The following is a 16891-nucleotide window of genomic DNA, read 5'->3' on the forward strand; positions in this document are numbered from 1 at the left end:
CAAGCCTCCTTATACAAAGTCTACACAACCTTTCAAAGGATCTTAAAATAGATAAATAATAATAAAAGGTCTTGTGTCAGTGTTATGGCTTGGTTCAAATCATGATGTGCACATATGTGGCTCAATGATCAAATTCATTTGTTCATTTATATAACATTATGATATGTGTGAAAGGTTAGTTAATAGTGCGGTTTCCGGATATTTTGATGGCACTGATGCAGCATATGTTCTCCTTCCTATAAAGCTGTAGTGAATATGGGTCAAAGAGTCTCAGTTGAACATTAACATGAATGCTACAAATGTCTTGGATTCTGCTACAGAGATCTGTCACCATGTCAGACCACAGATTCATCATTTTGTGTTATTATGGTGGGTGAGCAGCAGCTCTGTAATATTACTGATATGGTGCATATGATGGGGAAAAGAAACACACTATAAACTTTTATTGGCTTGGATTGGACTGTTTTTGCGTTAATAGCAATGCAAAATGGAAACAATAACACAAAATTATTGATTATAAATGTTAATAGCAGTCTGGCCTGTCTCACAACATAACAGTTTAGTTAGCTGGATAACTGAAGCCATGTTTCAGATTTTTTTGGGTTTAATGTTTTACTCAGCATTCCTCAGATAACTTTTTAATCCTACAGTTAGATCATTATATAGTCGCTTCTTACAGCCAACCATGTTCGATACATCTGGTACACAGAGCCACTGGGCCTCTGAATCAGCAGTCATTGGACATTTTCTCATTTTTGCAGTACGGCCTGGTGAGGTTTCTGGCTGCTGTTGGCAGGCAGATCTCCTGATGTTGTGATACACTTCATTCCACATTTGAGGTGGAACACAAAGGAAACTGATTAAGGATGGTCTATTTTAGTGCAGTGACCTACCGTGAGCCTTGAATTTAAGGTCCTTAAAAGTGGCCTGATGATTCTAATTTTCTTATTCATGTATGTTTTTTTTTTTTTATAGCATACTGTTTTGATGCTTATCCAACAATTTGAAATGACTTGAAATGGCTTCAGAGTGTGTTCTTTTGTCCACAGAGGTGTTCAGGAAACTTACAGCCACCGCTTCTCAGCTTAACAGAGCTGTGTCAGCTGTGTCAGCTGTGTCAGCTGTCTACAGCAAGCAAAAACCACTCGATCCGTCTCACATCCCCTCACAAGACATATGTTTATCTAATTCTCAGAAAAGAGATGAATCACTTCAGTTTTTGTGCCACTTCCCTTGCAAACCTCTTTAAATGTCTATACGTGGGAAGCCAAGTATAGCACTAAACAGTAAAATATTTGCATGCTCATACTGCATATATAATGTGTTTCTCTAAAATTGTCAACATCCTGTCAGTCTTCAAGAAACACTGGCAAGTTTGTTTTAATTAACTAATTAACTGATCAAATCTGATTTATACTGGGTGACTTTGAAAGATGGCTTTGGTGAAATTTGACAATCGGGGTTAGGATTAGTGTTAGGGTTGCAGAATAGATGCAACTTTAGCCTGAACACTAAAATTGGAGTGACACTCATAAAATTGGTTGTCCATGTTAACATTTTAGAGGAGAACACATCCATGTCCTCTCATGACACCCATGAATTATCTTGTGGGACAAATCTCAACATGCTTTCAGTGAGCTTTGTATCAATTACTGTGTCATATGCTGGACAGCGGCCCTCAAACATGTCAGGTGATATACATCCGCTGTGTCAAATCTGTTGTTGAGCTATTTGTGAGCAGAGCAGAAAGCAGAGTGCTGAGAGGAAGAGGATGACAACAGGCAGCAGCCACAAGAGGTCTCTGCAGCTCAGAACTGCAGGAGGTGAATTCAGGTCTTATATGAACATGAAGCAGGTTGCCACAGTTTGACAAGTGGAATTTAAAAAGGTCAAAGGCTGTGGGCACAGCTGAACATTTATTTATTTCAATAGATGTGGGCTAACTCAACACTGTTGCCCCACCCAGCCCTAAGCTTTATAGGCACAACATATTGTGCCCCAACTCCCCCACCCAAACCCACACACACACACACACACACACACACACACACACACACACACACACACACACACTCAAGCCTGCCCACATACTTCACATATGGTGGTGTGTGGGTGAATGAAAAAGCTTCTTGATAAATTATTGCAGTCATATGCACACAAAGAAAGGGATTAGAGTTATCTTCTATTTGTTCATTTGAATTAATGATAATCTTTAAGATGACAGCTATAATTCGCAGGAGCATGTGCGCAACAGAAATATTGCGCAACATACCAGACCTGGCCATTGTTAAAATTCACGATTGCTAAGCTGTCCCATTCATTAATTTGCTTCAGTTAGTTCGCTTCAAATCACAACCCCTGCAGTAAATATTATCTATAAAGATAGCTGCCTTTATTCCACCTCAGATGTTTGATAGGCTTTGTGAAAGCCCCACAGTTACAGTAAACCACTCCCGCTCCTGGACTGGGCGTGCGTCAGGAGCGCAGGTGTGATTGTATCCATTCCAAACAGACTGTCTCTCCAAGTGGTTCGCGGTGGAAATAAATACTGGGAGAAGTTTAGGGAAGTTCAATAAGTGAGTGAAATTACCTGCGCCCAGGTGATTTTGGAGACTGAAGCGCACAGGAGTTGCAGAGAAGGAAAGACAGAGACAGAGACAGAGACAGAGAGAGGAGCGCGCAGGAAGAAACAACCTGGAAAAGTTACGGATGCAAACACTCCCTTAACACACAGAGAGGGACCGGAGCAATTCATCAACTTCACCACGTAACGACCAGGAGAGGAAATATCTACAATAATGAAGAAATCTTCATTTTCAGGTAAGCGTGCTCCATTTAGATAATGTGTCATCTTAAAATATATAATCAGCAAGTTGCAGCCTGATTATAGGAAAAGGCAGTAGGCATCTAACTTGTAAAGTGTGTGTGTGTTTTTTGTGTGTGTGTGTGTGTGTGTGTGTGTGTGTGTGTGTGTGACAGAGAGAGAGGGGGAGGAAGAGAATGAGAAGGAATTGGCACAAATTCATGTAAATGTTTAACAGCATCAACACTGACAGATTAAACTGCTCTTCATTGCAAAAGGCCCACACAGGATCTCAGAGGTCAGTTGATCTCTGAGTGTAGCCTTACACATATATGACATCATGACAGAAAGGTGGCGCAGAAAGCTGAGCTCTGATTCATAAAAGCCGTCAGGGAAAAAGTGAGTTTTTTAACCTCTGAGGAATGTAACAAAGCAGACAGTTAAATGCACCACTTGTGGCCTGCTGATGTTGTTTTCCTCTTGAGTGACACTAAAACACAGAAAGCAGTTCACACATGTTGTGCAGGATTCATTTACAGTTGGTGGAGCAGAAACAGCAAAATATTACAGTTTACAATCATAACACAGTTAGCCTTTTAATCTGTTTGGATTGGCAGTTTTATGAAGCAGTTCATTCACTCCTACCCACTAATACCCTGAAGAATGACTCCAGTTATGCATCTGCATCAAATCTACATAAGCTCAATGTACTTACATGCTTCAGTTTACTTTAGTGCCGGCTGGATCTGATTGTGGTTATTGTGAAATATCAGCTGTCTTATAAGATGTGGAGGTTATGATGAGTGGGAATGAGACAGCTCACAGCTCAGCAGAACTCTCTGGAAGACTGGTGGTATACTGGCTGCCTGCTCAAAGACACTATGAGTGCTTTGAGGGTTGAACCAATGATTTTTATGTTGAATGATAGTCTTACTAACCACTAGGGCTGTCTTGTCACTCACAATCAAACCATCACTAATTGTGTACGCCCTCATTGATACTTGAGACATCCCTTTATCTCATCTTTTCTCTTTCATTTATCTCTCATCTCCTCCAACTCTCCCTCTTCCTTCCCCCTTCATCTCTTTCCCATGACCCCCTTTTTTGCAGCACTGCTTACTCTCACTTCCATCTTCTTCTGATCCTCTTTGCCCTCCTCCCCCCTCTTTCTCCCTCTATAAGCTCCAGCTCAGTCCAGTGTACACAACCCTATCCCGCGGAATGCTTTCCCGGCTCTTCTTTCCAGAGTCTTTGTGCGGTGGAGCGGCCAACGGTTTTCCATCGGAGCCAAACGCATGTTGAGTCATGCCACCTTACCTCCTCCTGTGTGTGTGTGTGTGTGTGTGTGTGTGTATGTGTGTGTGTGTGTGTGTGTTCTCCCTCTCCGTGTGTGGAGCTGTCACATTCTTTGTCAGAGCTCCACTCGGGGAATAGTCTTAATAACAAAGTGTGTGTGTGTAGTTTGATGTGTAGGTGTGTGTGTTTTGTCAAAGGCACTCCTCTCTAATGCGTAGAGGTGTTTAGACAAGCATCAGAGATGTGTGTGTGTGTGTGTGTGGAGGGGGGGGTCTCAGCATGTATGTGTGTCTGTGTTCACTCATGCAACCCCTCTCTGCTGAGCCCTACTCATGGAGCCAATCCCTGCCTTGTACACCACTCCCTCAAGTCGTCTGGATCAATGAGTAACCTGTATGAATAACAGCCCACTCCAACACACACACACACACAAACACACACACACACACACAAGAGTCATTATTTTCCAAGTACACTCCTCCTGGTATGTCCTCCTTTTATGTCCTACTCAGAACACACACATACACACCTAATTCCACTACTTGTACCTGTGTGAAAAATGCCTCACTCTGCGCCGCATTACGGTTTTTAGCCTGTTTATACTGGAGAGTCAGCAAGGCTTTGATTCGGAGCCTAAAGCTATTGTTAGATGGTAACTTGAAAGCCGAGCTATAAACTGTGTTGAGACATATTTGCCCTGTCATCTAGCAGAGCATGCCGAGGATGGCCTAACCCTCAATTTGGCTTCCTAGAAGCCTGTGAATAATGGACTAATAAGGTATTAGAACACGTGGACATGCACATACAGTGCTCTGGTTGGTATGATCTAAAATAGTGGTGTTAATAGAGCTACAGGTTTGAGTTTGGGACATTACTTTATACTTTACATACCAAAATGTGTATTTTATGAAGTAGTATTCCCCTTCCTAAATGTTTGTCACAACTGGTTTTGAATTTATTTGATTAATTTGGCCAGTTGCCTAACATGCCTTCCTTTGGAGATAGACAAGGCTTATATAAACATATCCATAACTTCACCACGTTGTACAACACTACACTGATATATCTTATATATCTGGAATACTCCCCTGAGCACTGGAGACCTACAGTCTATGTCTTGTCTCTGCTGTGTATGGTCCTCCCCTCTCAGCCGCGTGGAGCCTGCTCTGAAGTGTCCACTCTGCTCTGTGTTTATTATCTGCAGCCAAGAATGCAGCTCTGTGATGCTGGCTGCTGCTGCTGCTGCTGCTGCTGCTGCGTCTGCTGCTGGGGGTGTCAATTGATACAACAGACTGCCTGTACTGTATTGTATGCCTGAGGCCAAGAGAGAGCCTGTAAAAAGATAATGGGAGGTTATGATGTGTGGTGGAACATGTGCACTGACATTTAGATGTGGGTATTAGAATGATGAAGTGCATGCAAAGGCAGACATTATTTTGGGCATTTCAAATAGCGGTATTCATTAAAATACTTCAAATTTTTAAGTTGCCATTGTTTGATTAACATACAGATTTGATTACACATATTTCACCACTAATCTAGAAGGAAATCAGTCCATAAGAAGCAAAAAATCCCTGTTGCATACTGTTTTCTGTAAGTCATAAAACCCAAACATGAGATTTTAGCAGCTCCACTGTTTGGCAGGAACAACCTTGTCCTGTCGTGACATGAATAAATATTTTATTGCAACTAGCGCTCAGTTTAAGTGTAAGTGATTCATATCTGCTCAGAAAGCGTATTTGAGTGGAGATAGCCCTTCTGAAGTAGCAAGATCATGCTTGTTAGCTGCAAATGAGCCTTGCTGTTGTCTGTATACAGACTCTGCATGTCATTTATAGAAAAGAAGTATCCAAGGCAACCACTGTTTACAACATTATAAATACCTGGAAGTTGGATGAGCATTATCACCACTGGCTGAACTTAACAGATGGTGGCGTACTTTTTGGCGTAATTTTATTTTCAATTTGATTATTTATTACACATGATAGTTCAGGAACAGTATTGCAAAAGTGATTAGATACGAGCAATAATCATATATTTTATTACGTTGACGCACAGTATTTTTAATATCATCTATTGCTCACACTATGCACTCTGCTTTAGTGGAATGAGGTCATTAGTTTCATTGTCTTATGTCCTTTATGCAAACATGGAAATCCCTGTAAACACACAGATGCTAATACCCTTAAAAATCTTGGTTCATCTCTTTCTCGCTATCTCTCTCTCACACATTTCTGAACATGCACATACATACAAGTACTCATTCAGTTATTCACCTGTGACATACAGTAACTACATGTTTCCTGGGGGAGGTTTCAACCCATAAAGCTCTATGGACTATTTAACTGACTCCATGGTGTTTTAACAGCCTCGCAAGGAGGAAGGCCGATCCTTATCTGCCACACCAGTATTGTTTTATTGACTGCCCTGGTATCCTGTCTAACCCTTTAGATGATGTGGGCTTGTGTATGCATTGTGAAGAGTGCAGAAAGGTGACTGTGTGTTTGGCAAAGCGGTGCTGGTCTTCAGTGAGTGTGGTGAGTGAGGAATACGTTTGTGTTGAAAGTGCAGAGGTAGGAAGAGGTGTTGCCAGTTTATTCCTTTGGCGCCAGAACAACGGCTATTCATTTGGGAGGAGTGCAGTTCAGGGTCAGGTTTCCATGACTATGAGCCAGTTGTTGTGTGTGTGCGGTTGGTGTGGTCTGTACTCATTAAGAATGCATCCAGGTAAAGGTCTTATCTGGGCTGTAAAAACAATCTTGAAAAATGGTTGTCTGGCCATTCAGCCTGTCTTGTTTTCTTTCTTTCTTTTTTTTTTTTTTACTGACTCTCTGTCTCTCCATCCGCTCCCGGCTCTTTCACAGGCAGAGTTGTGAAATGCTGTGTTTCCAGCATACCCTTAACATGTGTAATGAGGGCCATAAAAACACAATGGAACAGATGAGTGAGCCGAGAGACAGAGGAGGGATTGAGCCTCACCACATCCTGATTTTGCCTAAATCTTGCAATATGTGATAAATACCTTAACTAGATAAAAAATAAAGTCATAGTGAAACGGTGACGTTAGAGCCTCTTCATCTTCTGTAATGTGACATATTTCTGAGTGAAATGGAATATGTAGGCAGGGTATAGTTATGAGAGGGACCCTTCAGATTTGACTGGATTGCACAAAAGTGGGCGTAGTTTTACAAATACAAGGGGGTATGTAGAGAGAAAAGGAGCTGTGGAGGACTGTAAGGATTTTGATATTCAAAAAAGGTGATTTTTTTTGCAGATTTTAACATATAACAAGGAATAAATGAGCAATGAACACAAGGACATGTAATTAGAACTTGGAAAATGTGTTTTTTTATGCCCCTAAACTCACAGTTGTTGTTACACCTGAATTTTAAGTTTCAATCTTAAGCATACTGCTGTAGATTTCTAATGACTTTCCATGATATAATGATGAATTTTTATAGATTTCTATATAATTTGTCAGCATACATTGGAGCTTCATGTGGAGCAGACATTGATAAAATACGGTTGCGCACCTCAAAATTCCAGTAGAGGGTAGTCACAACCAGCCAGTAGGGGTGGATGACATTGATATAATTCTCACTGTGTATGAAATTTTATATTACAATATCGTAATATAGTGAAATTGCTGGAAAATCAATTGAGAAATTGTTTCTGGATAAAACAACCAGACAAGAATGTCTGTTTTGGCCAATGTATTGAATTCAATACCGTAGAAAAAAATGACATAGAAATACATTACATTCTGTTCAGTCTGTGGCTAACAAAGCTTACACAACAACTTTTTATAAATGCACCGAAAAGGCAAGTTAGAGTGGTATCTGACTTTAGGTCAGTTAACCAGTAAAGGTAAAAATAGTTTTCAGTGACAGCCCTATGTCTGTGTGCAGAATGAGAAGACAGCTGCACCTATTAATAAGGTTAAAAAACACACCTCTCACATCACAATGTTGTAACTTTCTGCGTCACAACTGATTAATGTTTTAATTGAAACACCACCTAGCCCTAAAGGGAAGGATGGAAGGAGATGAGGCACAGCAAATAAGAGTGGAAGAATGAAAGAAGTTGAAGTGGACGGATCCTTCGCCTCCTCTGTTCTCCTGTTCACATTAGGACAGAGCAGCCTCCTTTTTCAAACACAAGAATCTCAGGTAGTTGGGTGTTCGAAAGAGATAGAGAATGCATTATAGTGTGTGTTCTGTAAATCACTCCGCCCATATATGTGTGCCTGTCTGTTCGCAAGCCTTCATTCATGTGTGTGTGTGTGATTGCTCTTGTGTCTCAAGTACGTTTAAGTGTTGCACCCCTCTCCCTTCTGTTTACCTTCTCTAGTCATCTGAGACCAATAACTAATCAGTTGACATGTTTGTCCAGGCATAGCCATGCACTTGACTGGTCATGTTACACACACACACACACATACACACACTTAGCTCCACCAAGCACTGCAATTGACATCAATCAGTTGAGGCCCACAGCAAATACACAAGCAGCCATTCATTTACTCAGGTCCATAATATGACTTGCAGCATTGCTCAAAGTAGTTTTTTTCCCATAAGCATAAACACTGTTTCCATTCTTTTCATGTATCATGTGTGTGCAATGACCTCTATTGCACATAGCAGTGTCATAAGGTAAATATGACCTCAGAAGATTACAAACCCCTTGAAGGGAAAAGAGACATGGATCATAGTGTTGAAGGAGCGATATGCTCTGTGTGTGTATCTGTGTGTGTGTGTGTGTGTGTGTGTGTTCCTGTGGCCCAAGGCAAGACTGAGCAGGTGAGTGCAGCCACAGACACACACATACACACACACACAAACCTTTGTGCCAACATACAGTTTAACTTTGCAGGTGTCACTCTTTTAGTTTGTGTCCAAGCTCACTGCGATTGGCTAATGCATATTTGCTTTATGTGTGTCAGTACTTTGCCCTCAAACAGCTACTGTCAATGTTGAATTATATCACTTCAATACCAAATATCATCTTATCAACACAACTATGTGGTGTTGTTACAGATTCTGTGGTGCGCTACTTTGTTGCAATGGTAAACTTTGCTTGGTCTGTTTGAACCACTTTGTGCTGCAAGGGCATGTGTGGTGTGCGTGTGTGTGTTCACCTCACCTCTCTGTAGAGGTGAGGTGAACACACACACACACACCAAACAGACTGTATTCCCAGCAGGAAGAGTAAATAGGTACAGACATGCTTTTTGGCTGCAAGGCTTGATAGACTTGGCTGGCTCTTATTAGTTCTGTCATTGTGCATACACTTAAACCTCTGAAACAAACATATATATGAACACACACACACTCACATAATAGACTAAAGGTGTTCATAGCTCGTGGCAGTTACTTTAATACCCTTGACAGTCTGAACTCCCAGTTAGTGATTTAAACAGTCTCAACTTCCTCTCTGAAGCCAGAAGCAGCTCTGTCACTGACATTTACATCAACTCTAGATTAACATTTACTATAAAACACTTTCTATTAACTTTGATGGAAGAATTTGGAGTCAGAGCTAACTAGTCAAGTCAAGTCCATTTTATTTGTAAAGCCCAATGTCACAAATCACAAATTTGCCTCAGGGGGCTTTACAGTCTGTACAGCAATACAACATCCTCTGTTCTTAGACTCTCATTCGAAGAAGGAAAAACTCCCTTAAAAAAAAAAAAAACCTTTAACAGGGGGAAAAATGGAAGAAACCTCAGGAAGAACAACAGAGGAGGGCTCCCGCTCCCAGATTTGCAGATGTGCATAAATGTTTTGTGTACAGTATAGAACACAAATTACAGAATACAGTAACTAAAGAAACCAAAAAAACCTCCTGTTTTATGATACATGCTGCCCTACTCAGGAAGTGACTCAAAATGACCTAGTAAGAAATAATTACATTACTCATTACTTTTACATTACTTTCAAGAGGTAGTCAGACAGAAACTGATACTACATAGCACAAGTGTCTTTAATTCACCTTACAGTAAGTCCCCCTACTAAGCATATGAACAATTAGGTTTTTAGCACACTATAATGTACTATAGTTGTTAGCAGATATACTCTTCAGATACTTCCTCCACTGGCCATCCATAACCAGATGCTGGTACGTAAATGGGTAATGAATGACAGTATAGTAAAACAGTCATGATCATATAAAATATGTCTTCAAAGGAGAAGTTACAACTGACAAATGCTGTACATTAATAAACATCCTCTATCTGCTTGCAGCATTATAGTGTGTTATAAACCACGTTTATATACTGCTTATAAATACTGAAAAGAGGGACTTAAAATGAAGTGTTACTGTTTAATCAGTTTTATTTGCTGCCCATATGGTTGATTTTAAGAGTTCAGACATTCTCAACAAGAGAGGGACTTTTTCTATTACTTTGACATGACATGTTTTCTGTTTCAGTGCTTTGACAAGGTGCTTTGTTTAGTTTGGTGCTGTGAACAGGTTATTCTGACCTTGGCACAACTGTGCTGAGTGTTCATTTTATAATTATATTCTTATCTTTGCATGACATAAATTCAAAATAACGAGTTTCTCCACTTATCAAAACATCCAGCCACTTCTGCCACTTTGTGTTTTATTAACGGTCTTTCCTCCTGCAAACCCTGCAGAGGGGTGTTTGTGTGTGTGTTTGGACCAGGGAAGAAGAAATGAGCTAATGCTTAAATACACATCGATGCATGTTTTGATTTAATGTGTGATGCACATTATGAAGTCAATATTTATGTATAACGCCAATATTTGTAATATATTTGGTGAAAAGCAAGCTGTTATGTTTTATAATACACAGGGAGGTATTACAGGGAATGTGTTGCTAAATTTACCGAAAGGCCGCATATTTCATCATCACTTACAGTAGTTCAGTAAACTTTCACCGTCCAGTGTGTCTCTCTCTCTTACTTACACACACACACAGACACATTACAGAGGCTTTATTCACATCCGCCAGTCATACACTGAGACATTCACTCCCATTCCTTCTGACCACCCGTCTTTGTGTTGAAACCAGTGACAACACAGGCAGACGACCGCCGTGCCTACTGACATTATTTACAGAAAATGAATGTCATGTCGAACACTGATTTGTGGTAGGAAGTACTTCTAACAACCTTAAAAACAATAAGGGACAGCTGACTCACCAGCCACCGAATGAACTTACATCATCTGTACAGCACCGAGTGGGTAGACGTAGGAGAGGAAGAGAGGACGGGGGAAGTGGAGAAAGAAGAAGAATGTGTGTGTGTGTGTGTGTGTGTGTGGTTGATTGGTAGGGTGTGTTGTTGTTGAGAAAAATGTTGTTATCCTGCTTTACACCTGTTCCAGGAACAGCTACCACAAAGTGAATCACTTCATTGTTTTATCAAGTACTATTATTGAGAAAATAGAAGTAGTGCGTAGATGTTTACAATAGTAGACTGATTTTTAGATTAAGATCTCTCACCAGAGTTATGGTTAGTTTGATTGATTGATTGAATTTATTCAATAGTACATATTTACATAAAATACATTACACACATGATTCAAAAACAAACATCAAGGATAGCACTTTTAGTCTTGGCTGTAACTATTACAGTATAGCATTGATACTTTAATTAATACTGAAAATAGACGCCATTTTCCTTATGGAGCTGAATTACCCATCTGAATAGACACAACATTTGTTTCCCTGTTTAGTCACCCCCCTCCCTCCGCGTGCAATGTCTGATGATTCAGCAGAACTGAATGCACATATTCACACACAGACAGACGCACACACACACACTCTACAGACAATCAATGAGAGATTTCCCGGAGCATTCCACCACAGTTTCAGGGAGTAGAGTAGACCATCAGCCAAGAGGAAGGAGCAATCCCCTGCTGGTGTCATGTAATACCTGGCTGAACCCTGACCAGGTCACTTGTGTGTAACTATAGCAATATCAGGTAACTGACAACAAAATAGTGTGAGTTACTGTCAGTTGTTTCTGCAAATTGTCACTCCTTTGAAGAGAGCAATCAATATTACAAGATAACCTGAGCTTGTTCTCAACATTTTTCATTCAGAGTTCAAATAGTTTTACACTTTCAGGTTGGCTGTCACTGTGATTAGTGCTTACAGTTGTTGTTTTAACTTACCTGCTAGTACTTATTAATGTTTCCTTGTCTCTGCCTTGTTTTTTCTCTCAGAGTTTCCCCTTCGACAAATGTATCATTACCTGAAGGGTTCTCCGTCAGCACAGTTTGACTGTACTGATGTGAAAGCAAAACAAAAAGCATAGTTGTCACACTGCGCCATTCAGTTTTATTACCATGATACTTCATGCAGTTTGTTCTACTTGCAAGTTTGGTTTGAGCTATTTCTGTATCATTCACACAATCATAAAAATAGAAACAAACCACAAATGAAGTTTAGAAAAACAAGGTTTTCCCTCTATAGCCAAATGTCAGTTTCTTCATGGTCAGCCAATGATAGCGATCTTTCTAACATCGGTTGACTTTGTTTTTCCAAATGTAAACTGTAGATTATTCTATGGAGTCAAGGAGAATGTGAAGTAACTATTTTCCACTTGGTGCTTGTACATGATATGTTGCATTGTTAGGATTTAGCTGATACTCCTATCCAACTCTGAATTGGCAGCAGGTGTTGCTCAAGGGCTATTTGAATGCACTTGAATGTGTCATTTAAAGCTACGTTTGCTGATTGCAGTTTAATTTTTCTTGACTTTTCAGGAGATTTTACTCATTTGTCCCTCTGTTTGTCCCCATTTACAGCAAGATCGTCCAGCGCTCGACTGAGGAGGACAGAAAGAGAGGGATCTGGCATCACCAGTCCCAGTAAGTAGACTGTGCCCTTGTAATTTTCATCTGTACGTACAGTACATCTGTCCATTTATCTTTACATTTATATATACTGTAGTACATACATATATTTAGCCCATCCATTCACTGTATCTATAAGACTTTGATACATGTCTTTGTTTCTATCTTCCACCCAAAGTAGGACATTGACAAAGTCATGCAGTGCCTTCACCAGCTTCTATTTAATTAGTCACTGTTCCTATGAAGTGTTACATAAGTCAGTGTCATTGACGTTGAGACGGATGTGGTAATGCTGAGGGCAGAGGAGGTAGTGTTTCCAGTTCAGATAACAACTGATAGCAGGTAAACAGCATATTGCAGAGTTGGTCGTAAAGATAAAATTAGAGACAGATGGATGAAAAAGTGTCTTATTAAGAATGAAAGACACCTGCATCTTGGTGCTAGTGCTTTTTTCTGTGTGAATGTGTCTGTGTTTTTGTGTGTGTGTGTGTGTGTGTCTGCGTCATCAATGCTGTGTCTACTACAGTATCATTGATAGCCAAGCATAAGAACATTTTTGCAATATATTCATTATTTATATCACATTTCCTGTGTTTTCTGATGTTTCCACTAAGGGTTTTCTTGCAATTGCAAAATGTGCATAAAAACAAGTGGATGGGAACATGTATGTGCATCTATGTGTGTGTGTGTGTGTCTGTGTGTGTGTGTGTGTGTGTGTGTGCCTGTGTGTGTGCTCATAGCTATTGCACAGTATTGGCACGCAGGCTGAAGATGTGGCTGAGTCTCACCACTGAGGCATCTTCTCCCAGTGGGAAGAGCAAACTTTTCTGCAGCATCAGCACAAAGAGAAGAGGGAGAGAGGAGGGGGGCTGAAGCACGGACATACACACACACACACACACACGCACACACTCGGCTTACACACATAGATTGTAGACTGTATGTGAAGGCACAAACATGCCATGTGAGGGACTGTGTGTTGTGTCTGTGGTATTCACCCCAAAGACAGTTGACATGCAATGAGACAGAATACACATTTTGACAGCGCATGGTGGTTGCTTGTGTTCCTGGGTATAGGTATATGCGTGTCAACACAGATGACAGTCTAGAGAGTATAATTGTTTGTGCCAGTAAATGTACACTTCTGTGGGGAACAAATGACTAAACGAGGTCAGCAACATGAGCGTAATGTCAGTGTTTTGAGGACTCATTAAATTGAAATTAAGTTGTTGTTTTCAAATGAGCAGTAATGCTCCCTTTGCTCCCTTGTTTTCAATGCTGCTCACTCAAAGTTTTGGCTGTTTATCCCTTTGTGTAAACTAAAAACCCCAAAAAGAAAAGTCCATTGGATTTGACATCTAGTTCTTATACTCAGTCAGTGCTCACTTGTAGGTTGATTTGTTTGTTGTTAAGCTCATTCAAAGTTTTATTGTTATTGTACTTCGCACTTCGTACTTTAGCAATATATTTACATTGCTTAAGTGTTTATAAGTTTTTTGCACATTTAATTTTTGAGTATCAGAGCACCCTGAGTTCTTGAGCCACTGTGTTTTACTAGCTGTGAACCAGAGTGACAGACAGATACACAGACACACGGACACACACAAAAGCATGCTGAAAGACAGTAACACACACACAGATGCTGATATGCATAAGCGCATACACACACACAGGTCGCTGGGAAATGCTTAAGGCTGCGGATAAGGCCCTGCTTGTCAGCAGACCTCCCTGACGATGATGCAGTCGCCACAGGGCGTGTGTGTGTGTTTGTGTGTGTGTGTGTGTGTGTGTGTGTGGGTGTGTGGGTGAGTGGGAATGTGCATTGGCATTCGATGGCAGATGCCCCATACAAAACATCTGCCAACAGGGCAGATTTACGAGCCGGCAGGCGGGTGTTTGGGAGGATGCTGTACTGTAACCTCAACGCATGTACACACACACACACACAAACACAGGTCTATCCAACACTGTCCCTATTGTTGATCTGTGTGCGGATAATTCCCATCTGGGAGTCAGCAGATCCTGCATACACACACACACACACACACACACACACACACACACACACACACACACATACACACAGGCACGCACGTGCACACACACAAACACACACACACACAATGATGTGTTGAAATAATATTAGAATTATTACTTTTGTTATAGCTACTAATGAGGATTCAGCAATCTGTATTTATATTTACTTCATGCTATTCATTATCCTCTTTGCTTCAAAATGACAAACTAGCAAAGCAAACGAGCAACAAAATTATTAACTGAAAGTTACAGGAGGGAGTGAATTGTATGATTTGGTATGAAGCATCACAGACTGCCTGGGCTGCAAAACTAAAAATTCCCTACACCTCCTGGGTTTTTAAACTGTGTGCTCTGCTAACTTGCAGGACATTACATATTTTGGCCATTTGGGGCCACCAAAGTGCAGATTTTCCTTATTTCATCACCCATTAGCTCAAAATCAGACAGGTGGCTTTAATTAAAGAATCAATAAAGATATGACTGGAGACAGATATATAAATAAAAACAAGCACACATACATTGAAATACACACTAAATGCGAGTGTGAATGTGCAAATACATAGTGCACTCAGCTCAGCATGCAATACGCAAAGTCACTGGAGGCGTTTGTGTGTTGCACAAGACAGCAGACTGACATGTCTGAGTGTGTTTGATCTCTCCATCAGAGCTCAGACGCTTGCCATGTGACCTCTGACCTCCCGGCGCAGTGTGAGGGACGCTCCAAAGGTCAGAGGTCATCTGAGTTTCCTGAACAAAGAGACGGGTCGACACCATGCACATTTAGAGCGAGGGTTTTACTAATCTGCACACACATTCAGTAGTTCTCTGCGTCTCCAGTGTTCCCTCACCAGTGCCGCCAAGCATACCGGCTCTCCTGTATTAATTGTTGGCCCTCGGAAATATTTTTGGGAAGTGTGTTTTGATAAAGTTCCTCCCTTGCTTCCGTCCCGTGTTGTTTTTGCACATCAGTATTATTTTAACAGGCTATCATCCCTCCACACGTTCACAGAGGCAGAACTGTATCCAATTCATCACGAAGAGGTCTGGATGTATTTTAGGCAATGTCTTTCACACCAGCTTGACAAAATTGCCATCGGTATCAAATGAATCAAGGCTACAGCACACGCACACAAGGAACATTATAAGTAGCTGACAGAAGAGTTTTCAAGTCCAACGGGTTATTTTAGTCTGCAGGAGCCTGTCCATGTCACATGGCGCAGCTAATGGTTTCTATTTTCAAGATACAATGCTGCTTCAGTCTTTTGGTCTGATCAGAAGAAAGAGTTGGAAACAGAAGGGAAGAGAAAGAGAGAGTGGAGAATACAACATATGATCAGCACATGGGGGATGTCGTAATTCTGAATTCATTAGCAAAACACACTGAAGGAATCAAACCGGGGGGGTGGGGGGGGGGGGGGGGAGGGAGGGGGGGAGAACAGAGAGCCCAAAAGGAAAGAGAGAGTAAGAAGAGGAGGAAGAGGAACAGAGGGAGGGAGGGAGGGAGAGAGGGACGAGAGAAAGGGAAGTCCAAAAAAAGACAGGGAGAGAGAGGGAGGGAGGGAGAGAGAGAGAGAGAGAGAGAGAGAGAGAGAGAGAGAGAGAGAGAGAGAGAGAGAGAGTGGAGTCAAAGAGCAGACACTACATGTGGCTGTGGAGGGAGTGATCTGGTTATGGAGGGGGACAAATTCTCAGGTAAGACAAACTCTCAGCCCAGATGAGCACACGCTTCTCCTCTGAATGGAAAAGAGATTGTAGTTTAAGGCTCTTCAATCAGCTATTTTACAGTGATCGAGTGTCTTTACTGTAAGAGCCTGCCTCTATTTTCCCCTCTATGGTATTTTCCACTCTCTCATTCTGTCCTGTTTGCTGACTGCATGTTTTCTTTGGGGTTTGGAGCTGGAGCTGGGAGCTCTGCAGGGTTTGTGTAGC

General features: G+C 41.1%; 1 protein-coding gene across 2 annotated transcripts in view; it reads left to right on the forward strand.

Annotated features, from left to right (window-relative positions):
- The first annotated feature begins 2505 nt into the window (after nucleotides 1-2505).
- The window catches only part of LOC137168703 (septin-9-like), a 68298-nt gene continuing 53912 nt past the window's right edge, over nucleotides 2506-16891 (forward strand). The window contains exons 1-2 of one of the 2 annotated variants that reach the window (XM_067571470.1): nucleotides 2506-2820; nucleotides 12878-12940. In XM_067571470.1, the coding sequence (XP_067427571.1) occupies nucleotides 2799-2820; nucleotides 12878-12940 (85 nt within the window). In that variant the 5' untranslated portion in view covers nucleotides 2506-2798. Of the gene's footprint in view, nucleotides 2821-12877; nucleotides 12941-16518; nucleotides 16655-16891 lie in introns of those variants that run through there. The other variant, XM_067571473.1, reaches the window with a different exon arrangement.

Source organism: Thunnus thynnus, chromosome 17 (assembly GCF_963924715.1).
Source record: "Thunnus thynnus chromosome 17, fThuThy2.1, whole genome shotgun sequence".
NCBI lineage: Eukaryota > Metazoa > Chordata > Actinopteri > Scombriformes > Scombridae > Thunnus > Thunnus thynnus.